Genomic DNA, 23086 nt, shown 5'->3' on the forward strand with positions numbered 1-23086 from the left:
AAGGAAACGAAATCAGAGACCTCGTTATCAATGCCCTCAACCTTGGCTATCGCCATTTCGATTGCGCTGGAATCCAACTATCCATCATCCCTTATCTTTCTCTCCTCCATTTTCTTCCATTAACTTAATTATCATCCAACCTTACACTTTCTTGTTTGTTCATATGGGTTTGATTTCTTTCCTTTCCTTTCATTAATTTGTCATCTGGGTTTCGTTGCATCAACTGCTTCTTGTATGCTAGAGCATTGTGTTGTGTGTGCGTGATGTAGGACAGTAGAAATGCATCGGAATGTAGAAGATATCCGGACTCACTCCGGCTTTGGCATCATACGAGACGAAATTTGGAATCTGATTCCGATTACAGATCATTCTTGTGCCTGCTAAAGCATTTGAATCTAGCTTCTCGTAATCATTTTTGCCCCATATGGCGGTAATCTATTTGTAGCTTGTAGCGCAAATTACCTTTGCGGTTGTAAGATGCATTGACGAGTTAATGCTGCTTTCAGCTGATTACAAGAATGAACCAGAGGTTGGGGAGGCACTTGCAGAAGCATTTTCGACTGGGCTTGTTAAGCGAGAGGATCTCTTCATCACCACCAAGGCAAGCGTACTTGCTACCAACTGATGTCTCTACAGCTTGGATGGTCAAGGACGTGATTGAGAAGTGGAAAGAATATTCAGAAAGTGTTAAAATTTTCTGAATAATCTATTCTAACCAAACTCATTACTGGCTAAATGAGCTCAGTAAGAAACAGAAAGCAATACTAATCCATATCAAACCAGGATTCGATGGATGATTCTAAGATTGCTTAGATTAAAAAAATCAATGACTATGTGAGTGGTTTGTGTTAGGAGATCGAAGGGGCTTGCTGATTAGGGTGTGTGAGGACTGAAGTGAAGAGGGAATCAAACAGTTTCCTTGCTACCAACTGATGTCTCTACAGCTTGGATGGTCAAGGACGTGATTGATAAGTGGAAAGAAAATTTTCTGAATAATCTATTCTAACCAAACTCATTGCAGGCTGAATGAGCTCAGTAAGAAACAGAAAGCAATACTAATCCAACTCGCTAATCCATATCAAACTAGGGTTCAATGGATGATTCTAAAATGCTGAATATTAAAAAAATCAATGACTATGTGAGTGGTTTGGCTTGGGTTGGGCTTGGGTTTTTCTTTTCTATTAGAAGGAATGGAACCGAAGCGGGGGGAGAAATTAAAGTGGGTGCTCATTCTATTACACTAAAACCTCTCTAAAGTAATACTCTATAATGGAATAACCTCCTTAAAGTAAAAAAGTAAAAAAGTAAAAATAAAAAATAAAAAAAAAATTCCGCTGCCAACTTGGGACCAATTATGTATTAGAATAAACTCCATATTGTAGTAAGTTATAATTTCTCTTGATCCCATCTTAAGGAAACACGTCTCCACATGGTTATAATTGTCAATGAGTACAAAAATATGCAAGAAATAAAATACTTGGCGCCCAAGGAATCCTATTTAAGAAATACAGCATTCATAAGGATAAATAAGTCAAAAAATAATTATTTTTTTTCCCTACACCTCTATTAAGTAATAACCTCTAAAGTTATAAAATTGGTTTGGTCCCAACTGTATAACTTTGGAGAGGTTTACTGTATATTGGGGAAATGGGCATTCCCACCCGCAGCCAATTCCAGAGTACCAGATCCAACCTTAGTTTCTTTTTCATGTATGCTGGTTAACAAATGATTGTGAAAATTTATTGAGTTAAAATGGTGCCCTTAGATGATTAAAATATAAAAACGACAAAAAAAATTCGTTCTTATCTTGGATTCTCTTATGAACTGTTTTCTTTTAGTCATCAAATTGTTTCATTCTTATATAGATTATTGAATTCATCTGTCTATCTAATTATATACATGCAGGAGTTGGTACGACTGGCAGTGCTTTGGATGAGGATGGGGTGCTAGAAATAGACACAACCATATCTTTGGAAACTACCTGGCATGCTATGGAAGCGCTGGTCTCTATGGGTTTAGTTCGTAGCATTGGAATTAGGTGATCATACAAACTTTGCACATTTCAAGGATCATTACTTGAATCAATAATGTTATTGCGAATTTAGGTTATGTTTTCCTTTTACTTCCTCTGCAATATATTACGGTATTAGCTATGCAACCTAGTTCATTTGGGGTATATATGGGAAACCAACTCACAAAAATATAAGTGAATGTGCTGAAGAAAATTGAAACGTTGCAGTAATGTGTGTGCGCGTTAAAATGGTAATAATTTTTTACAAATACAGCCTCGGTTGGAGATATCATATAGTTTAGTTCAGGAAGAGGTTAACTATTGTGTCCTATTGCTTGTTGACGCATAATACAAACTTACACATGATATGTGCGGTTAGAGAAAGATTATAAATTATGTCGCAATATCACTAGGTTTATTTCAGTAATTCAGCATTCTCTGAGTTGTGCCACACGGTATCAACAAGTTTGGGTGCTTCTGAATATGCACAAAATGATATGGGAAGCTCCTTTAAATTTTCTTTATCTCTTTTCATGCTTAGTGCAACATATGACACCAGCCCTAGTGGAAGATTCATAGTCTATGTTCTGGCATTTTAATTTCATTCATTTGTCAATTGTTTTGCATATGAATTGTGCTCTGATGGAACAATTATCTGCAGTAACTATGATATCTTTCTGACGAGAGATTGCTTAGCTTATTCCAATGTGAAGCCCGCCGTGAATCAGATTGAGACTCACCCATACTTCCAACGTGAATCTCTTGTCAAATTCTGTCAGAAGCATGGCATCTGTGTCACCGCCCACACTCCTCTTGGAGGTGCTGTGGCCAACAGCGAGTGGTTTGGTTCAGTTTCATGTCTAGACGATCCAGTTCTTAAGGTAAGCTCGTTTTTTTTTATCGCTTGAAGTTGAATTACTGGATTTATTTTCAAATTACCAGTCAAATATAGTAAGATTGTTTCTTCTCAATCACATTCCTCTTTTGTCAGAATCTGGCTTAGAAATACAAAAAGACTGCTGCCCAAGTTGTTCTAAGGTGGGGCATCCAACGGAACACAGTTGTCATCCCGAAGACGTCAAAACTTGAGAGATTGAAAGAGAATTTCCAAGTTTTGGTCTTTGAGCTCACCAAAGAGGACATGGACCTGATTGCAAGGGTAGACAGGAAACACCGGACAAATCAACCTGCCAAGTTCTGGGGCGTTGATCTGTTTGCATAGATTTGCCCTTAACTGTTCTCTGTACCCATCAGAACAAATGCCTTGTGTTGGCAAAGAATAACAGAGTACCGGAGTCGTGATTCTTTCTCCGAGTTGTAAACTAAAGGCTGAATCATTCTTGAAGGTTGAATAGACATGTTAGATAAAACTCGGACGCAAACTAAATTTGATCTTTCAATGAACCTACTCTTTTTACTTTGACCGTCTTCCCTTGTATGGCCTCTGTTTGCATTTGGCCTGTTGAGTTTGCAGCTCCGCTTTCATCTTGAAATAACCGAAAGGAAAGAGTTTTACGATGCTAAAAGAAATTCACAAGGGAATCGCTATACTATAGAGGATAACACAAGGGTTGGTCAGTGATGTTTTCCTCCCATAAATATATGCAAGTCATAAAACTACTGAAGCGATTTCTAGTACTCGGAAGAGATTAGAACTTGACAGAAAGAGATGTCGCCGATGTTTTAACTAGGTGGCTACACTGCCACTTGACAAAAGTGATATCACATTGTCACTAGACAAAGATTCCAGAGTAAAACCTATAAACTGTATCACAACGTTCTATTGCTTACAAAAAATGATTAAGGTAAACAAAGAATAAACAATGAGGCACAAAATAAGCTGATCATAGAAGTATCTACGTAAAGATCAAACTGACTGGTCGAGAACCAAGAGGACAGGTACAGATGACTCAGTTTCTGGCAATGCGATGGCTCTACCAAACGTGAATAAGGTTTTGTAAAACAGGAGACTTGGTAGGTTAGGATTTATGTTTCAGCATCCTCCAAGGCATTTTGAGAAGTTGAGGTTTCCCTACTCTCTCCACTATCCTTGTGTTTGCTGCTCACTTCTGTTGGCCCCAGTTTTGCTTCAAGATCCTTCTGGTGTTTGCTGCTGATTTCATTACGACCTACGTTTGCATCAATATCCTTCGAGTCTTTGCTGCTCACTTCCTTTGACCCTACTTTTGCTTCAATATCCTTGGGGGATTCACTGTTCACTTCATTTGGCCCGTGTTTTGCTTCAATATCCTTGGGGGATTCTTTTTTCACATCCGTTGGCTCCCGTTTTGCTTCAATATCCTTCGGGGATTCGTTGTCCACATCCTTTGTCCCGATTTTTGCTTCATGATCCTCTAGGGGCTTGCTGTCCACTTCCTTTGGCTCTAGTTTTTCTTCAACATCCTGCGGGGATTTTCTGCTCAGTTCCTTTGGCCCAACCTTTGTTTCAGGATCCTTGGGGGGTTTGTTGTCCACTTCCTTTGGTGCTAGCTTTTTTTCAACATCCTTTGGGGATTTTCTGCTCAGTTCCCTTGTCCCAACCTTCGTTTCAGGATCCTCAGGGGGTTTGCTGCTCACTTCCTTTGACCCTTTGTTTGTTTCAACATCTTCTCGGGGTCTCACTTCCCTTGACCCTTGGTTTGTTTCAAGATCCTCTTGGGGTTGGCTGCTCATTTCTTTTGACCCTAGTTTATTTTCACGATCCTCAGGGGGTTTGCTGCTCACTTCCTTTGGCCCTAGTTTTGTTTCAACATCCTCTGGTGCACTTCTGTTCACTTCCTGTGGCTGAAGTTTTGCTTCAAGATCCTCAGCGGGTTTGCTGGTCACTTCCATTGGCCCTAATATTGCTTCAGGACCCTCTGGATTTTTGCTGCTCAAATCTGCTGGCCCTAGCTTTGATTCAACATCCTCTGGGTGCTTGCTGGTCACTTCCATTGGACCAAGTTTCTCTTCAATACCCTTGACTGCAGATGTTAACGACCTCACATCTCGAGCTTCCACTAGTTGACTGGATGAAGATGCCTGTCATGTAATGAAATGTGCTCATTTTAATTAGCAGGGGACAAGTATTTGATATCATAACCTAGGGAAATAGACATGATTATAAAATACAAAGCTAATAGAAACAATTAAAGCAATATATGAGATTTACAGTGTCGTTTTGTTATCTAAAATAGAGTATAATACACTATATGGGGTTCTAAACGTACAAGATTTGCAACTTTATAGATATCCGGTGCACACTACCTTAGCTGCACCTTAATAGGACGGTTTTGTTCAAAAAGAAAAACATTGGAGCATTGCAACAAACTCAATTCCAGCATGTATATTCCCAATCGTCATAGTCTTGTTTTAGAAGCAATCAAGCAAAATACTTTTCCTGTTCCAATTCTCAATATCCTGAAGCATTAAAAGCCCTATCTGAAGCTGCAAAACGGTGTACGCTACCACGAATTTGTTTCAAAAAAGACCAAATTGAAAGCTTATTGCTCAATTAGATTTCTGCTTTGTCCATGAGACTTGCAATTATTGGATGGAAAAGTATGATTGAGTCCAAAATACGAAGAAACTCACCTTTTCTACTTGCTCCACTCGTTTCTTTAGATCCTCTGCAGACGCTTCCTTGTGAATAGTTTGAAGAATGAAAAGCAAGTGAGAATGGATATCATCTGAACGATGTTGCTCAACTTTACAATGTGGTACAGGGGATTGACAACCCACTGCATAGAAAGGACAACTAACAAGCTTCATTGGACAGACGGTAATACAGTGTCTGTCCATCTGGCGTCTCATGATGGTATTGGAGCAGTTTTGTTCACATGGAATTATCTTGAACGGGCAAATTGAATCATGTTTCTCCATGTGACTTGCACAAAATACAGTAGTACACCCTTCATTTGTGCAAGTCATAGACCTAAAACTGCAGCTTGAAGCATGCTCGGCAAGCGCTTCTGGAGAGTTAAACTTCATGTTGCAGTGATGTTCATCCTTAAAGTCAACATTTTTAAGCAGAGTCTGTGCTATAGCTTCTCTTTTATCAATCAACCAAAACCCGTTTATTTCCATCTCTTGAACAAAATCATCTATCTTATCTTCTCTTTTTTCACTTAGCAGCCATCCTGAAACCCGACCAAACAGATTTCTCTTGGAACTTGCAAAGTCATCGACAAAATCAGAAATGATATCATACGGATGATCAGATACTTGTGCATCTGTGCTACCTTCCAAGATAACGGATTCTGCCACAAAATTTTGGCTTCTCTGAGTAATATACTCCACCATTTCCTTTCTGATATCAGCAGCCACTGAACCAGGGGTCCGGAAGATATCACCAGAAGTGTTGTCAACACAAGCTGTAGCTAATCCAGGGATGAACACTTGAGCTATCTTGTGAACTAACTCTGTGTCGTAAAGATCACAATGGAACGAAGGACCTCCATCCTTCCCGCCTTCAAACTTTTCTGGTTTGAGTTCCACGTTGCTTGCAGGCAGCTCATCAATGGCTGACAATTCCTACAAACAATTACAGCCTTTAATACACCAAATTAACCAGTAAGTTTCAAGTTTCCAACAGCAAGTTAAATGAAGGATTTCGAAGTCCAATTCTTCATCCTCGAATTGAAACAAAAAAAAAAAAAAAAAAAAAACAAATATCACATACAAGTATTCAAAAGATTAAATTCTCCGAAAAGCGTTCATCACTGGATTCTACATGTTCAATTTCTAGATTGTTACTAAAATCAAGACCTAGGTCTTTTATTTATTATCCTCATTTACGCTTCACAATTCATATCAATTATGATCATAATTCCCAGGTAATGACACTAATAAAAAGGAAGAACGAAAATTCTGCTGGCCAATCAACCAGAAAATCTCAAATTCCTGATTCAATCTGCCTCTAAATTCCCATTGACCAACATAGCAAAAAATTTCGACCGGTAAAATAATATAGCAAAACTTAATGATTGCAAACAATTTTGAATTTCTTAAGAAACCCCAGATTTGAATTACCCCCTGCATCATTTTTGCGACGAAGGAGATGGAGATGTGCTAAAAATCTTCTTCTTCTTCTTCTTCAAAGGGTGCCTCCGTCACCTGCGTGGAGATCCTAGGATTCTGCAATACCCAATGCCAATGCCGATGCTCAGAAGAATAAAAATTCAAAAGTAATCATAAACAGCATTGTTCAGATGAAGAGAGGAGGGGAAGGGAAAGGGAAATCTCCATGGATGATATTGATGGGTTCCTTGTCATGCCTCTGGTTTTAATCGTCTCAACGGGTTCCACGTAAAACAAAATGAACAAGAAAAGTATTTTCTTAAAGTCCTTTTTTTTTTTTCTTTTTTTTTTTTCCTCCTTTTCCTTCCCTTCATTTTACCTCAATTGTAACGATGATTCATTAATTAAAAAAATCGTTATCATTGGTCTATGAACTAATCAAAACGTGCAACTATGATCCTTTAATTAAAAATCTATTACCATTAGTCCCTCAATTTTAATCCAACTAAAGAAATGGTTCAATAATTTTAACTCAATTGAATAAATAATCACTCAACTTTAACCTTATTGTAGTAATGATCCTTTCAATATAACTCATTTTAATAAAATTCTCACGAAATTGAGGGAAAGGACAGTAAGCTACACATTTTGGTAAGTTGAGAGATTCCAATTGTAGCAATGATTCTTAAACTTATTTTGACAAAATTCTAACGAAGTTGACAAAAAGAACCATAGCTATACATTTTGATGAGTTGAGGAACTAATGATAATAGATTTTTAGTTGAAGAATCATTGCTCCAATATATTTTGATGAGTTGAGAAACTAATGATAATGAATTTTTAATTAAATGACCATTACTCTAATTTGATTAAAGTTAAGAACCATTGTTACAATTTACTTTTTTTTTTTTTTTTTCTTTTTTTTTTTCGTGGGATTTCTCATAGGAGGTTACCGCTGACCTTACACTTTGGTTAGAGTAAACCGAAGTTCATATCACGATTCACGACTCACAAGATTGTCAAATGGCCGGAAACTGCCTGCAAGCGGTGGAGCTTACTACGAGCGGCCGCCCAGTCCTCCTCCCAACTGAGATTGAATGTTCCCTCCTCTCCGCCGTAGACCTCGAATGCGAAGACCTCCCCAACTTCCCTCACCTCAAATCGGGTCTCCTCATTCTCACCACCCACCGCCTGTTATGGCTTCCCGACTCCACCACCACAATACCCACCGCCTCTTCTTCAGCCTCCGCCATCCCTCTCGCCGCCATCACCCACATCTTTGCCGCTAAAAAGTCAATCAAGTCCATGTTCCACTCGCCCCGACTCAGATTCCAGCTCTCGGTTTCGCCCGAAGGCCGGGTTCCGGATTCCGGTTCGGGTTCGAGGTCGGTGGTTGTGACGGTGGTGGTGAGGGGGAAGAGCGATTTGGACGCGTTTTTGAGCAAATTTTGGGAGAGCTGGCGGGGTAGAGCCTGGGAGATTGGGGATGAGCAGGGCAGCTCCGATGCGGTTTCGGGTTCGGGTACGGCATCCAGTTCTGGGTTGTATACGAGGGAAGGGACGGTGAGGATGGTTGGAGTTTCGGGGATATTGAGGAAAGAACAGGAGATGTGGGAGAGTACTGATAAGAGCTTGCAGGACGCTTTCCAGGACTTGAATGCTCTCATGGTAATAATGATCTCGTCTTTTCGGTTACCATGACAAACAACTTCTTGAATTTCAGGGATTTTAATTGCTGCATTTGAATTGTTTTTGTTTTTCATTTTGTATGATTTTCGATTCGAGTTGATTGTTCGTGCATTCTGTTTGTGAATGGTTTTAAGTTGTAGAGTAATATTAAATTTACAGAGTAAGGCTAAAGAGATGGTGATGCTAGCAGAAAAAATGAGGCAGAAGCTTTTATCCGGCTCGCAGCCAAATGATGAGGAATTGGGTTCCAAACAAGAGATGCAAGATTGGATGCTCAGTGTTGGTATTATATCGCCCGTTACTAAGGAGTCTGCGGGTGCTCAGTATCACCAACAATTGTCCCGTCAGGTTGTCTTCTTTCCGTGTTCTGTGTGAATGAAACCATTTTGATTAATTTCTCTTCTTTATTGTAACTTGTAAGGTCAAGTGAACTGTTAAGCTTGTTTGTTTGGACGGCAGAGCAAAGCGAGGACACTATGAAATTTAAATTTGACAAAATTGTCTTCCTGGTTTTAGCTAACTTCAGCATATATCTCTGTCAGACTGTGTTGCTTGAATATCAGTTTGTCAATGAAGAAAGTTAGCATCACACGATATGAAAAATTAAATTTGTTCCCAGTTTTCGTTCTAACATCTAAAAAGCAACAGAATGTGAAGGATACTTTCTAGTTTCTTCACCAGGCTATGTGAAGTTGTTCTAGGAAAATTTTATTTATTGCTCGTAACTTATTTGATCTTGTGAAACTCTAATGTCTTGACTTGTTTAAGATATCTGATATTTACGTTCATTCTTATTGGACATTCACATTATTTGTTTTTGTAGGTAACACTCACATAGTATTGATTTATGTCATTAGGATGAAAAATGCATCATGTCGTTTATTATTTTTCCAATTTCTTCGTCTTAGAAAAGAAAACTAATTTTCTGTTGTTTCTGATAAATAGTTAGCAGATTTTGTCAGACTTCCACTTGAGAGGGCTGGAGGAATGATGAATCTTATAGACATCTACTGTCTCTTCAATCGTGCTCGAGGCACAGGTGTTGTGTGATAATATCTCACCTCTTGTTTTTAAATTTGTTAGCACTAATCCGTTAAGTTTCGAGTTCATGTTGGAATTTTTAAAGGGTGAAATGTGGCTTAGTATCTCTTTTTATGCAGAACTGATCTCGCCTGAGGATTTGTTGCAAGCATGTTCTCTCTGGGAGAAGTTTGACGTGTATGTAGGAATTTCTTCGGTTTGTTTATTTGAAAGCATGGAAATACATTAGTAAATAATGCAAACCATAAATGCTAGCATACACTAATTGTAATGAGTAAAAAATGAATACCTGTCTACATCAATGTTATGTGACATGAGTACGATAATACCATCTTGTTGATTATTCCATCTTTGCAGCCCAGTAATGCTTCGAAAGTTTGATAGTGGAGTCATGGTCATCCAGAATAAGTCCCACAGTGACGAAGAGGTGATCTTATATCATCATAAGCTGTTTCATATTGATAAACTTGTGTTATTGTTTTGGTTTAAACATATTCCCTTTGCACCTTCCGAGCCAAATGGTGGAATGCATGTATACTAAGTCTAATACTACCATTAAAGCCCACCATAGCCATACTTAACACTAACCCTTGCATCGTTCTGCTTCAAATGAATTGTTTTGGTTACGGAAAAGAAGATAGATTCAGTTCTAACATTCTAAGAGAAAGCGAGTGATTTTAATTCCAAGTTCCTCAGAAGGAATCTGATTCCTGAGCAGGAATGAGATAGATTTTAGTTGGGTCCTACGTGGCACCTATGTTTCTCTTTATTACTTTAGTGCAACTGTGCAAATTTCATTCTTCCATTCAAGCTATATGGTACACATCGTTGTTTTTCTTTTCTTGATAAAATGATGAAAAACACATCCGGCCATGTATGATGCTAGAATGTACTTTTTTTTGCGTCTTTGATTATGACATCTGTCATTCTACATCAGAAGCCATTTCAAGTTGCATGAAACAACTCACTGTATTTTTTAAATTAGGTTTTTGCTAGAATCAAGACCCTTGTAATGAAGCCTGATGCTCTTCGAACTGGGATAAGTGCTAGTGATGCTGCAATTACATTAGGTATTGCACCAGGCATGGCCAAGGAGCATCTTCTTACTGCTGAAAGCAAAGGTACACTGTTGCACAACATTGTTTGACAAGACTCTGATATTGTTTTCTTCATAAGAGTGTATGCTTTCTATGAAGTATATGTTAGTACTATGGTTGAATTTTGATTAATTTTGGATATTTTGGTAGGTTTGCTGTGCAGAGATATAAGCCCTGATGGGTTTCGCTTTTATATCAACCTGTTTCCTGAAATCGATCCAAATGACTTGTACCTGTAAGTAAAAAATCTGTTGTTGATCTTGAAGACTGATGTTTCTCCTTATTTGATGTTATTATTCACACCCTTCTCCTGAAGGAACTTGTTTGTCAAATCTTAGTTACCATGTCTCCCAGTGACTCAATTTAATTTTTATACAATTTAGGCATCTTCAAAAAGATTATCATTAGATCAACCTCTATGGAAGTACTTATTTGGTGGTGAAGCCAATGGTAAAAATAAACTGAAAAGATGGAAGATGGGGGTAGATAGTATATATTTAGTTTTCTGGCCGTAATATTGGGTATGCAAGTATGGGGATATCCTAGACTTTGAATGCAAGAAATAATATCACAAAAAGAAAACGGATAAACGGGAATCCTATGACATTAGGATAGCACACATAATGCATGTATCCTCGTGTTCTCATGTGTAAAGTGTGTGTGACAGGTTTAGCAGTTGGAATATCTACTGTCAAAGTCCAGCATAACCACCCTGTGACTTTGAATTTCAAGCCTTGAACCACTGAAAAATACCCCTTTTTTTTTTCCTTTAAACCATCCCAAACCCTCGGTCTACTTACGTACTCGATACATCTTGAAGTTTACACGCCGCAGCCATCCTACGTCACATTTATGCATTTCTGTAAAAACTTAATGTCGATGACAAGGTGGTGATAGGACTAACTCTTTATTTTTATTCTGTACATGCAATACGTTTTCACTGTCTATTGGATTGTAATAAGTGTATTGTCTTTGGACAGAGTGAAAGACTATGGAATCTATCACACATGGTTGAGGGCGGCATCTGCTTCTGGATGAGAGGTGATTTGTGCGGTTATCCCTTCTCCATTTTCATTCGGCTGAAATGTGAAGCAAATAAGACTGACATAAATGGATGAATGCTGTCGAAATCAGGAGTTAAGACGTACACAAATTGATGAATGCCGAATGTTTTCAGGTGAGTTTATTCCTATTTATCACTTAATTCCCTGGAAATCTTCGAACTTTCAATTTTGGGGCGATGAACAGACATAAAGTTCCGCAACCATGCATCAAGAACATACTTGACTCCAATATGACAGAATTATAGGCACCTATGTGCTTCTTGAGAGTTGGGTGTCTCTGGTCCTTACCTTTAACAAATACGTCGACTTTGTAATTGAACAGAAGAGGGGGCAAGATTCTGTGGGGAGGGAAGCGTTTTTTACTAATTTATTTTCTGAAATTTTCTTTGTCTCCCCCACCTTCCCCCGTTCCCAATTGCTTATTGGAACATGGATAATTATTGAGCCATTTTTGTAAATGTGTTTTTACAGTTGTTTTCTCTTATCTTCACTGCTCCAAGTTTGATTATGTTTGATTGATTCTTGGATTGATATTTAAGGCTTTGCTACACTTTCTGGTAAATTCTTTTTCTGGTAATGTTAGATGTAGTGGCTGAAAAATAACAAGCTTTCGTTAATTTATGGCCGGTTTGATAACCAACTCGTTTTAGTTTTAGTTTTCAATTTTTTTTTTCTTTCTAAATATAGAGGGAAATATATGAAAGGAAAATTAATGAAAAGGGCTTGAAAAATTTTAGTTTTAACCAAAAACCATGTTATAAGTTTGTTTAATGGTTAGTGCAAGGCTCATATTAAATTAATCCAACTAAAAATGGCCTAACTATAATAAATGATGATTTGTCGACTTTACCCCTAACTTTTTAAGTTGAGTTGTTTTAAATTTGTTCAATTCAGTTTTCTTCAAGGTTCAGCTCTTTTTTGCCAGAGCTGGTTGAAGGTTTTGAGAACCAAACTTTCGAATTTCAGCATCCATATCACTGATTTTCTTCTTGTTCAACTATTGTTCTTCTTGAAGCTTTTTTATGCCCTCAAAATAAATGAATAAAAAAAAAAAATCTTCTCTCTTTTCTCACCAATTACCTCCATTAAGAACATAAAAAATAACAAAATCAATGAAACTAAGCTGAAGATGGAGGAAGAAGGATGAACAAGTAGAGAGAGGGGGGAGAGAGGTCGGAGAGATGAAACCCAAGAATTGTTTTTGTTATTTTTCTTACTTTTTTTTAATTATGTTATGCAATGTTTGAAAAATTACGTTTTTTTTTTTTTAATTTGTTTGTTCAATCTATGCAGCATCATTTGATTGGATATGTGAGTTTTATACTTGCACCACATCAGCCATAAGTATGACTTAATTTTGCCCTTAAGTAAATATAACGGTTATGTAACAAAATACATACAAATAAGCCAAAGTGGATTGAATATTGGGTTTCATGGAATTAAGTGGCGATGTTTGAGTGTCAGGGGTCAACGTGTGATCTAAATCGAGTTTCAAGGAGTAAAGCGGAGACTTTTGAGTTTCAGGGAGCAAAATGAATCGAAATTGAGTTCTAGGGAGCAAAATGGCAACATCTGAGTTTCAGGGGAGAGTGAGATCGAAATTGAGTTCTAAGAAGCATAGTTAAAATAGAAGCTTATATATTATATTAGGATAAGGATCAGGGGACAACCATTTTGACATACATTTTTGTAGGACTACTCTATAATTTGTTTCAACGATCCGAATTGTTTATGTTTAAATTCATCACTCAAAGATTATCCTTGCAAAAAAATTAGAATTAAGACGTTCATTTGTAGTGAAGAAAATGAACGAATACAATTTTGCAAAGAAACACTAAAACGAATATCATTTAATCCAACAATCATATTTCGAATTTGAATGAGTTTTGGTAGACATATGAGCGAAGACCTAGAAAATAGATGGACTATGAAAATAAATGGCCGGGTGAAGTGGGTGTAAATCTTCCGATCATGACCCATATTCGTAGAGATGTGTCCTTGCACAAGAGTGAGAAGGGCTTAAGAAACCGAAGCCTTTTGGGCTTAAATTTTCAGGCCCAATATGTAAAAATTAGAAAAAGAAACAAAAGAAGCCCGACTTGTTCGCTTTGTCAAATCACTCCATCCTCCAAATCTTTGTCCCCCTCCCCCGACACAACGAACAACGAGGCACTCTAAACCCTTCTTAAACCCTAGCTCCTCCTCCACTGCCTCAAACTACCCAGAAGTCACTGTATCGGTCTGGACGCTGCAAAATGTTACCTCACTACAATTCCTTTCCTCGCCATTCCAACCAAGCTCACACGACGGGTATCTCGGCTCCACCTCCTCACCAGGTAATTTTCTCCTGCATTCCAAAATATAACTGCTTTCACTCACTTCAACCTGCTTCTGCTTTCTGGGTTTTCGCTTTTATGGCTTGTTTAAGAAGTAGCAGGAGGTTACGGAATCTAATCTGTTGTTGATATGTTGCAATGTTCCATGCGTATGCAGATGCAACCTCAATTGGGCATCAGGAATCCCCAAATTCCAGTCCAATTTAGTACTAACAATTCCATGATAGCTCAACCCAATTTCATGAATCTACCAAACAATCTTCTTCCTATGCAAAATAACCATCTGGGTAGGCCTCAGTTCGGTTCCGTTGGCCCTACATCTCAACCGGGTCAGCCGAATGTTGGGTTTTTTGGTTCGCAAAGTAACGGGCAAGGTATGAACTCGGTTGGGCAATTTTGCAATTTGGTGCAGCAAGTGAATCAATTGATGTCATCTCAAGTGCCTGGGCAGATATTTGGGCATAACATGTTAAATTTACAGCAACAGATGAACCCGAATATGGGTTTACCGTATGGGCAGTTTTGTTTGCCGAATTCAATGCAAAACATGAATCAATTTGTGCCAATGCAAATGCAAAATCCATCGCAAGTCCGTCCTAATTATGCTTTTCCGGGATCAAATCAACCACCTCGGGCCACAATGTCTCAAAATGTCCCATTGTTTGCAAATAACCAGGCTAATCTGCATTCCAATCAGGCAGGCCAGCAAGCTAACCAGAATCAGCAAAACTTGGGTCTACCTCCAGTGCAAGGGACACAGGTAACTTTGTTTTGCCTTGCGGATATTTGAATTTATAGTCTTTGTGGCAAAATGTATTACATGAATATTGCTGCATTTATTTATCTGTTTGATAATTTTTAGTTTTTAGTTTTCAGTTATTGTGTTTGAGGAAAAGGAGGGACAAAGAAGGTTGGTGGGAGAGAGGGGAAGAATTAAAGAAGAATGAATGAGAACAAAATCTTGATATTTTTGTGTTTTAGTTTTCATTTTGTGTACCTTTCCTTATACATTTCTTCTACATCTCTTCCACCATCCCTCCTCCACCCTTCTATGTCCGTCATTGCACCCATGTATTTCTCCTTTATCTCTAGCTGGAAAAGAAAAATAAAAAATCAAAACTAAAAACTAAAAACAAAATGGTTATAAAATGGACCCTTTTTTTTTGTTTCTTCTTCTTAAGATTAGTAACAGACTTAGTTTGTAATGTTTTGTAAGGGCATGGTAAATTCCGAGATCAACTTTGTCTGTGTATATGTATATGTGTGTGCTCCATGGTTAATTATATATACTGATAAGTAGGCCACTTTATTGTTGGTTATGATTCGATGGACAATGTTGTTGCATTATATTGATATAGTAAGGCCATGCTTTTTGAAAATACATCATTTGGCTGTCAAAATGTCCTGCTCTTTTTTCTGTTAACTCTGATATAGATAGTTTTCCATCATTTTTTTTTTATGAAGTACATTTTCTTAAAAACAGTTAGTTGCTAACTAGAGTAGATATATATTACTTTGAAGTAAATGCATTGGCTGTGGTTGATAAAAATGGTGTCAGCTTCTGCAGGGAAATAATTCAAACAGTAATGGTGGTTACAATTCAAATTCCAATTGGAAACAATCACCAAGCAGAAACTTTGCAAAAAATCAGAAGAATCACCAAGGGGGGTAGGTCATACTAGTGTCATTTCATTTTTTTACTTCTGAAGATTTGGACCAATGATTTGGGATTGTTAATAAATATGGTTTGTGTAGATTTCAGAATCCTCAGTCACATCATATGAAAAATGCAAAGGGAAAGTTCACTTTTCGTAATGGGCACAAAGGAAAAGGTATGGACTTATACCTGTCTACCAAGTACCAAGTTTATATAGTATCTTTCCTGTTTATTCCTTTAATGTCATTGTCCATACTCGATGGGTTGCAGAGAATCCATAAACCATGATTTCCTGTTACTTTTTCAAGTACAGAATACCTTTTGTAAGCATGATGTTCATTCCTCGCTGTCCACAAAATTGCAGGGTTAAGAAATGAGAGCGAAGGAAAGTTTGCTCTGGCCAACTCTTCAAACCAGGGCAAGCAAGGGAAGAGGTAACCTCTGCTCTCTCATATCATATAGTTTTGAATGAATTTATGAGTTTTCTCTAATTGGAATTTCACCAATTGGGCTTGTAGACTGTCTTGAAGATACTTTTACTCCTTTATTAGTTTAACAACATACTCTTGATTAAGTTATACACTCTTTTATAAGTTTAACAACATACTCTTGATTAAATTATTCCTGTCTCTGGCCCTCTGTTAAGATGGTTTTCAACAAAGCGGGTTAACTACATCTTTTGAGGCTGTTTCTGGCTTAGTTTATTGCATTATAAACTCTAACAAAGAGCTATTTTTTTCATTTGGAACATAACTTTAGGCCGCCAAGTCTTTAGTGGTAGTGAACTTTTTCTCTTGGGGGAATTTGACAAAGAGGATTAGTTGAGAACATCATTAGATATAATCATATTCAATTATTTAGTGCTCATTTCGAAACACTTTTGTTTTTGCGTTTAAATTTCTAGTTGGAATTGCTTTTAGGTTTAAATTTTGGGTTTTCCATGTAGGTCATTTCTTGTACATTTCATCCCTCATCCATCAATCCCTCCCTACCCATCACTCTCCCATCCCCGTCCGTTATTTCTTCCTTGCATTTCCTCACTACCTATTACTCAAATATAAAAACTGAACCAAAAATGGAAGTGTTAACAAACAGGCCCTTACTTTACTATGGTAGTTCAACAGTGTCACAAAATATAATAGCTTGCTTGAGTAGTTGAGTAGTCAAATGTAGGATTTTCAATTGGCAGGCTGGTGGCGTGTTTGAGCTTCACTAAGATACAATTTCCTTGGCCTGAGCTGATCCCAGCCCAACCTTCGAGCCTCAGCGATCAGATGCCCTTTATGTAGAGCAGTATTTGGGAGGTCGGCATGGAAAAATTATTTGAAGATACTGTGTGAGGCCTAAATTGGGCTGATTTATGCGTTAGTCCCTTTTTTTTTTCAGGCCTACAAACCTTTATCCAGAATAAGCCTACTCGAAGTTAAAACGGCTCAACCTAAAAATGTTTTAGCTAAACAAGTTGAGTTTTGAGCCAGCTCAGCCAAATTGGCAGTGCTCAAAAAAAAAAAGAAAAAAAAAAAAAATTATTGTATCAATAATACCAACTGGGTCCTATTGTTTCTCCCTCTTGTTCACCCTCCTTGCAGCACAGTAACATTAGTATTGAAACTTGACTGGTTTTGTCAATGAAGGCCAAAGTTTGACTGTAGTTCCAAAGACTTTGAAAATACCATTTTAATGTAATCCCAAAATTGATGATACCATAATGTTTCTCCAAGAAAGAGGATAGATAACAAGAAACTTCCTCTTTATTTTTAATTTTAAGATGAGTGTTTCTGCAACTGCCATCTGTGAATCCCGAAGTCTTAGAACTTTTTACAATTATGGGCTTGGTACCTAGAAACTCACAGATAGGAGTAAAATGTAATATGTATTTGTGCTTTACATTGCAAAATTAACAGTCATGAATTAGCTTTACATTCTCAGCATCCATAATCCTTACATCTTGACTTTTGAGTGATCACACTGTCCTGTTTCTTAATGAAACTTATCACTCTTTTTATGTATATGGATGCGCCTTCTTTCTGTCCCAAATGAGAAGATCTCTTTCCTTGTCATATACGGAACAAGAGATTGAGCGGTGGCGTGAAGAACGTAGGAAGCACTACCCATCAAAATCCAACATAGAGAAGGTTTGGCTGACTGAGACATGCCTGCTTTTTCTTTCCATCTAAATGTAGATTTTCTAATATCAAAATGCCACTTGCAGAAGATAAGTGAAAAGATGATAAATTCAGAGGTCATTGAAAGAGAGGCCAACATTCGACGAGAGGTGTGCCGGTTACTTCTCTCTCTATCTCTCTGTGTGCGTGCGCGTGCACTCGCGCTGATTATTTGAACACTAATCATTGAAGAAGACTGAGCAATACTTTTGCTCAACTCATTATCACCTAGGCCAATTGAGCTAGTTCTGGTTAACTTTTTGCATTTTGTTAGTATGTCTATAAGCTGCATCGTTAGCCAACCCCGCTTAGTGGGAAAAGGCTCTGTTGTTGTTGTTGTTGTCCATAAGCTGCATCGTGGCTTATATTTCTATTTGTTACTCAAAGAGATCACCGGTATTACATTAAACCTGAAATTTTGGATCATGTCATGAGAGCTCTTTGATACAGCTTTTCTTCGTTAAGTTTTTTGTCTGGGTGAGGATCTGAGTTTATATGCCATCAATCCAAATCTTTTCATCCATCTTCTTTAAATTAGATTCAAAAGTGTCGGAAGTTATGCAGAACCTAGTTACTAGAGACTAAGATTCTTCTATTACTGGTATCATGCTTGATGTTTATGTTTCAGAAGGTGATATACTGGTTTTCCTTTACTATGTTCCGGATACTGAGGAAGTAAATCTTTGCCACCACTTTCCTATATTTGATAGTTTTTCTTATTCTTCGTTGCAGCAACTCAAGGATATTCTTACAAAGCAGGCTGAGTTGGGAGTTGAAGTTGCCGAAGTACCATCATACTACCTCGCAGATTCAAATCAAGGGCATGTAAAAGAAGATAATGAATCATTGACCAAGAAGGGGAGACTAGCAAACAAATTTGGTAAGAGAGAAAAATATGATAGAAGGGATCGGTTTTCAAAGAGGCAAAGATCACATCAAAAGGATTCGTCTAATAACCCTTCTTTCAACAAGAGGGAGCCAACCTTGCTGCAGAAGCTTCTTAGTGCAGAAATTAGGAGAGACAGAAGCCACCTCCTGCAGGTGTTTAGGTTCATGGTAACAAACTCTTTCTTCAAAGATTGTCCTGACAAACCTTTGAAATTTCCTACTGTAGCAATTAAAGAAAGCGCGGGTGAGGAAGAGGTGGCTGAAAAGTTGTCCTCACTTGCAGAGAAGGATGCTTTAAAGGGAAGCGATAAATCCATGGTTGGAAGAGTTTATAACAATCATTCTGGAAATAACAACGATGTCGGGAATTATGATGATAGTGGTGATGAAGATGATGGTGAAGGAGAGGGAACAGAGAGACCTAGGGAGGAAGAGGAAGAAATCATAAACTAGAAATTCTACTTTTTGTACAAAATGTATTATATTTCCTTGTGCGTTAAATTCATGAATATTATAGCAAGTCAAAGGCATGTAAGAAATATTTATATCTTTAATTTCTTACGTAGCAGAAATCGAAGTTTTATTATTTTGTTACAGATAAGTAAGCAAAGGAAGACGAAGTAGTTATATGGTTACATTCATTAAATCCTCTAACTAATTCAGAGGAGCACACAGTCGGAGTGATTCAAGTGCCTTGTTATGAAGTTTTGCCTTGGTTCCAAGGTACTCATTCCAAGTGAGCGGCGGGTACAGCGGAGGACAGCTCGGGCCAAGTAATTTTGAGAGGGGTGAGACCTGAACATTCTCCGAAGGACCATATAAGTAAGCAACCGATACACGGTGCTGGCTCCGGTTCACCACTGCCCGGTGAAGGACGTTCTGGTACAATCCGTTTGATAACATGTGAATGAAGTCACCCACATTGATCACGAAAGCCCCAGGGACTGGTGGAACCATAAGCCACCCACGGCCCTCCTCCCCCTGCCGGAAAACTTGCAAGCCACTGGCGTTACTGCTTTGGTGGACGATTGAAATCAGGGTTGAATCAGTATGTTGGGCAAGACCCATGGTCCGATCCGGATCCGGACAAGCCGGGTAAGAGTTGAATTGTAGGACTGCAGATGCATCTTCAAATTCACCTCTTGGACCCGCCCATTTGATGTCTTCCTTGGATATGCCTAATGAGCCAAGCATTAGCCACATCAACCTAGCCGCAAGCCTTTTCATCTCTCTCTCATATTCTTCAGCAATACAACTGACCAAACAAAAATCAAACACCATTCAAAGCAAAAACACAACACACACACACACACACACACACACACACACACACATATATATATATATATATATATATTTAAATATGCAATTTAGAGACAAAAAACTGACACTTAATTGCTAACACATTCTCGAATACACGACATATTGTAAAGCACATCTGTTAGTTTTGTATATCTAAATAATGTATATGTAATTATTAGTGGCTGGAGTAATACGTGCATGCATGCGTACATACCAGAACTTGGTGTAATCTTGGGGCCAAAGTTGGCGAAAATGTTCAAGTGGTGAGCCAACGGTAGTGAAGCTCTCAGACCACATAAGCTTTTCACAAAAGGCAGATATGCGATGGAAACCGTAACCGGAAAAGCCATCGGGCAATCGAGCTGCTTTGAGCTTTTGTTGGGGTGGCAGAGAGAAAAGGCTTCGAACAGTAGATTCCATGTCGTCAACAAGTTTTTGAGGGACGCCATGGTTTGTGGCCTGGAACATGCCCCAAGTCTTGCATGCATGTCCTACGAGTTCAACGACATTTGGGTCGGTGAGATCGATTACCGGCACAGACTCTGAGCAAGATAATGATTCGAAAGACGGATATTCGTTCAGCTGTGACGTCCATGCATACGACTCCGGCAATTCCTGCAATGAACTGAAGTCGTCTGGCTGTTGCTTGTGGAGAAAGATAGGGTGGGATTTGAATGCATCTGAGAGTTTTCCACTGGACATAGTAGATAGTTCTACTGGAGAGAGGGGGAGGGGGGGGTGGGGGTGGATTGATTGTGTGAGAGAGTGAGGATTGTGTGCATATATATAGAGATGGTGGCAAGTTTTTTTTTTTTTTTTTTTTATATTATTATTTTTTAGAAAATTTCATTTTAATCCTTAAAAAAGATGAGTTTTAGACTACAACCTTGTGTAAGATTAAAATCCAATTTTAGTCCTTAGTACATTTAATCATCTCATTTATTAGTTATATTTTGATGTTTTATTTATCTTTTTATTCCTATTTTAATGTATTAATTACATTTAAATTTAATTTTCACTTCATTTATCATAATATATTGTAATGCATATATATGCATTTCGGTACGTACATTTTGGTACACACATTTGAGTTTTTTTTTCAAATACAACGATATATTTTACACTAAGGCGAGGGGGGTTCAGCTAAGTTACACAATGGACAACTTAATGTGGTATCGAATTCATCATCCACAAGATTCGAACCTAATAGTTCTCATTTGAGTATTGACTTTTAGGTACATTAATTCAATATACTATATTTGGGTACGTACATTTTGGTATATACATTTTAGTGTTGATATTTAGGTACATTAATTCAATATAATACATTTTGATGCATACATTTAGGTTCATTATAATCTATTTCGGTACAATCATGTAGGTACAAATATTTAGGTACAAAAAAGTTAATTTTATATATTTCGGCACAATCATTTTTATACACTTATGTATTTATATATTTTTGTATCACAAATTTCTTTTAATATTTTCTCATTTATGTTCATTTATAATTAAAGAACTAAATATGTGCATATTAATAAAATTAAAATTTAATGTGGAGAGATTAAATAAAAATACACATTAAATAACAAAAATTGAATATAAATTTTGATAAAAGTACGCTTCAACGAATTAAATTGAATATGTAATCTGGCACCAGGTTTTTTTTTTTTTTTTTTTTTTTTTTTTTTTTTTTTTTTTTTTTTTTTTTTTTAACTTTAATCCTTCAATAAGATTGAAATTTAAAATAAACCTGGTTTTAGATTACATATTGATAATAATCCCTTGATGTGTCCTTAATTCAAAAGAATTAATGTGCATTTGATTTAATGTCTCTCATTAAATATTTAAATTTATTAACATACAAATTGTGACATCTCACATCGCCCAAAGGAGTGATCCTTATATGTATATCTCATCCCTACTTAGCACGAGGCCTTTTGGGAGCTCACAGGCTTCGGGTTCCGTAGGAACTCTGAAGTTAAGCTAGAAGAGGGCTAGAGCAATCCCATGATGGGTGACCCACTGGGAAGTTGCTCATGAGTTCACAAAAACAAAACCGTGAGGGAATGGTAAGCCCAAAACGGACAATATCGTGCTACGGTAGTGGGGTCGGGCCCGAAAAGTGGTCCCGCCTGGGCCAGGATGTGACAATTTGGTATCAGAGCCTAACCCTGGTCACGTGTGTGCCGACGAGGATGTTGGGCGGGGGGTGAATTGTGACATCCCACATCCTCCAGGGGAGTGATCCTTATATGTATATCCCATCCATACTTAGCAAGAGGCCTTTTGGGAGTTCACAGGCTTCGGGTTCCGTAGGAACTCCGAAGTTAAGCGAGAAGGGGGCTAGAGCAATCCCATGATGGGTGACCCACTGGGAAGTTGCTCGTGAGTTTCCAAAAACAAAACTGTGAGGGAATGGTAAGCCCAAAGGGGACAATATCGTGCTACGGTAGTGGGGTCGGGCCCGGGAAGTGGTCCCGCTCGGGCGGGGATGTGACACAAATTGTCATTTATTTTTTGACCAAAAAAGAGTTTTTTAATTTATTAATTTTATTTTAACATTCTTAAACTTGAAAGACTCAATTAATGTATCTAAATGTTAGTACCGAAATGTATTATATTGAATTAATGTACCTAAATGTTTGTATCGAAATGTATTGACTAAAATGTGTGTACCTAAATGTATGCTCCGAAATGTATTATAATGAATTTAATGTACCTAAATGAAGGACAAAGTACATCGAAATGTATTGTATAACAAAAATTAGTTTATCTAAATGTTTACAACAAAATATATTACGATAAATGAAATGAAAAGGAAAATTATAATGAAAT

The 23086-nt window shown here is 37.7% G+C and overlaps 5 protein-coding genes across 7 annotated transcripts; 3 read left to right on the forward strand and 2 right to left on the reverse strand.

The window, feature by feature from the left end:
• Positions 1 to 1904: 1904 nt before the first annotated feature.
• Positions 1905 to 3431, forward strand: LOC137748015 (NADP-dependent D-sorbitol-6-phosphate dehydrogenase-like). Its single transcript, XM_088682055.1, has 3 exons — positions 1905 to 2038; positions 2673 to 2892; positions 3003 to 3431. Exons 1-3 carry the CDS (start codon positions 1992 to 1994, stop codon positions 3012 to 3014), a joined length of 279 nt encoding a protein of 92 aa, XP_088538181.1. The 5' UTR covers positions 1905 to 1991; the 3' UTR covers positions 3015 to 3431.
• Positions 3432 to 3667: 236 nt separating this feature from the next.
• On the reverse strand, positions 3668 to 7378 carry LOC137747693 (uncharacterized). The gene is made up of 3 exons (XM_068487849.2): positions 7022 to 7378; positions 5585 to 6523; positions 3668 to 5032 (listed from the first exon to the last, which is right to left on the reverse strand). The coding sequence occupies exons 1-3, from the start codon at positions 7031 to 7033 to the stop codon at positions 3998 to 4000; spliced, it is 1986 nt and encodes a 661-aa protein (XP_068343950.1). The 5' UTR covers positions 7034 to 7378; the 3' UTR covers positions 3668 to 3997.
• A 579-nt stretch (positions 7379 to 7957) lies between these two features.
• LOC137748200 (EAP30/Vps36 family protein) lies at positions 7958 to 12384 on the forward strand. 2 transcript variants are annotated; one of them, XM_068488312.2, is made up of 9 exons: positions 7969 to 8677; positions 8858 to 9046; positions 9644 to 9737; positions 9859 to 9916; positions 10097 to 10166; positions 10725 to 10860; positions 10987 to 11071; positions 11817 to 11877; positions 11971 to 12384. In XM_068488312.2, the coding sequence occupies exons 1-8, from the start codon at positions 8033 to 8035 to the stop codon at positions 11872 to 11874; spliced, it is 1335 nt and encodes a 444-aa protein (XP_068344413.1). In that variant the 5' UTR covers positions 7969 to 8032; the 3' UTR covers positions 11875 to 11877; positions 11971 to 12384. The 2 variants fall into 2 exon arrangements, with proteins under 2 accessions (XP_068344412.1, XP_068344413.1); XM_068488311.2 differs by having other exon boundaries at positions 7958 to 8677; positions 11817 to 12384.
• A 589-nt stretch (positions 12385 to 12973) lies between these two features.
• LOC137747440 (uncharacterized) lies at positions 12974 to 19518 on the forward strand. Of its 2 annotated transcripts, none has more exons than XM_068487548.2 (8): positions 12974 to 14236; positions 14394 to 14996; positions 15804 to 15904; positions 15992 to 16068; positions 16258 to 16327; positions 17938 to 18028; positions 18106 to 18168; positions 18791 to 19518. In XM_068487548.2, the coding sequence occupies exons 1-8, from the start codon at positions 14156 to 14158 to the stop codon at positions 19397 to 19399; spliced, it is 1695 nt and encodes a 564-aa protein (XP_068343649.1). In that variant the 5' UTR covers positions 12974 to 14155; the 3' UTR covers positions 19400 to 19518. The 2 variants fall into 2 exon arrangements, with proteins under 2 accessions (XP_068343649.1, XP_068343648.1); XM_068487547.2 differs by having other exon boundaries at positions 14009 to 14236; positions 15795 to 15904.
• LOC137747441 (gibberellin 3-beta-dioxygenase 1-like) lies at positions 19510 to 20963 on the reverse strand. Its single transcript, XM_068487549.2, has 2 exons — positions 20463 to 20963; positions 19510 to 20201 (listed from the first exon to the last, which is right to left on the reverse strand). The coding sequence occupies exons 1-2, from the start codon at positions 20948 to 20950 to the stop codon at positions 19601 to 19603; spliced, it is 1089 nt and encodes a 362-aa protein (XP_068343650.1). The 5' UTR covers positions 20951 to 20963; the 3' UTR covers positions 19510 to 19600.
• Positions 20964 to 23086: the final 2123 nt, after the last annotated feature.

This window comes from Pyrus communis, chromosome 2 (genome assembly GCF_041283825.1).
Source record: "Pyrus communis isolate YQ-2024b chromosome 2, ASM4128382v1, whole genome shotgun sequence".
NCBI classification, from domain to species: Eukaryota; Viridiplantae; Streptophyta; class Magnoliopsida; order Rosales; family Rosaceae; genus Pyrus; species Pyrus communis.

Bases quoted from the DNA above. Each gene is read 5' to 3' on its own strand.
- LOC137748015 (XM_088682055.1), top strand. From the start codon at position 1,992: ATGGAAGCGCTGGTCTCTATGGGTTTAGTTCGTAGCATTGGAATTAG. The intron at 2,039-2,672 runs GTGATCATACAA...AATTATCTGCAG, and splicing joins GTTCGTAGCATTGGAATTAG to TAACTATGATATCTTTCTGA.
- LOC137747693 (XM_068487849.2), bottom strand. The intron at 5,033-5,584 runs GTGAGTTTCTTC...ATTACATGACAG, and splicing joins GAGTGGAGCAAGTAGAAAAG to GCATCTTCATCCAGTCAACT.
- LOC137748200 (XM_068488311.2), top strand. From the start codon at position 8,033: ATGGCCGGAAACTGCCTGCAAGCGGTGGAGCTTACTACGAGCGGCCGC. The intron at 9,917-10,096 runs GTATGTAGGAAT...CCATCTTTGCAG, and splicing joins CTCTGGGAGAAGTTTGACGT to CCCAGTAATGCTTCGAAAGT. The intron at 11,072-11,816 runs GTAAGTAAAAAA...GTCTTTGGACAG, and splicing joins GATCCAAATGACTTGTACCT to AGTGAAAGACTATGGAATCT.
- LOC137747440 (XM_068487547.2), top strand. From the start codon at position 14,156: ATGTTACCTCACTACAATTCCTTTCCTCGCCATTCCAACCAAGCTCAC. The intron at 16,069-16,257 runs GTATGGACTTAT...ACAAAATTGCAG, and splicing joins TAATGGGCACAAAGGAAAAG to GGTTAAGAAATGAGAGCGAA. The intron at 18,169-18,790 runs GTGTGCCGGTTA...TCTTCGTTGCAG, and splicing joins AGGCCAACATTCGACGAGAG to CAACTCAAGGATATTCTTAC.
- LOC137747441 (XM_068487549.2), bottom strand. From the start codon at position 20,950: ATGTCCAGTGGAAAACTCTCAGATGCATTCAAATCCCACCCTATCTTT. The intron at 20,202-20,462 runs GTATGTACGCAT...TTGTTTGGTCAG, and splicing joins CAAGATTACACCAAGTTCTG to TTGTATTGCTGAAGAATATG.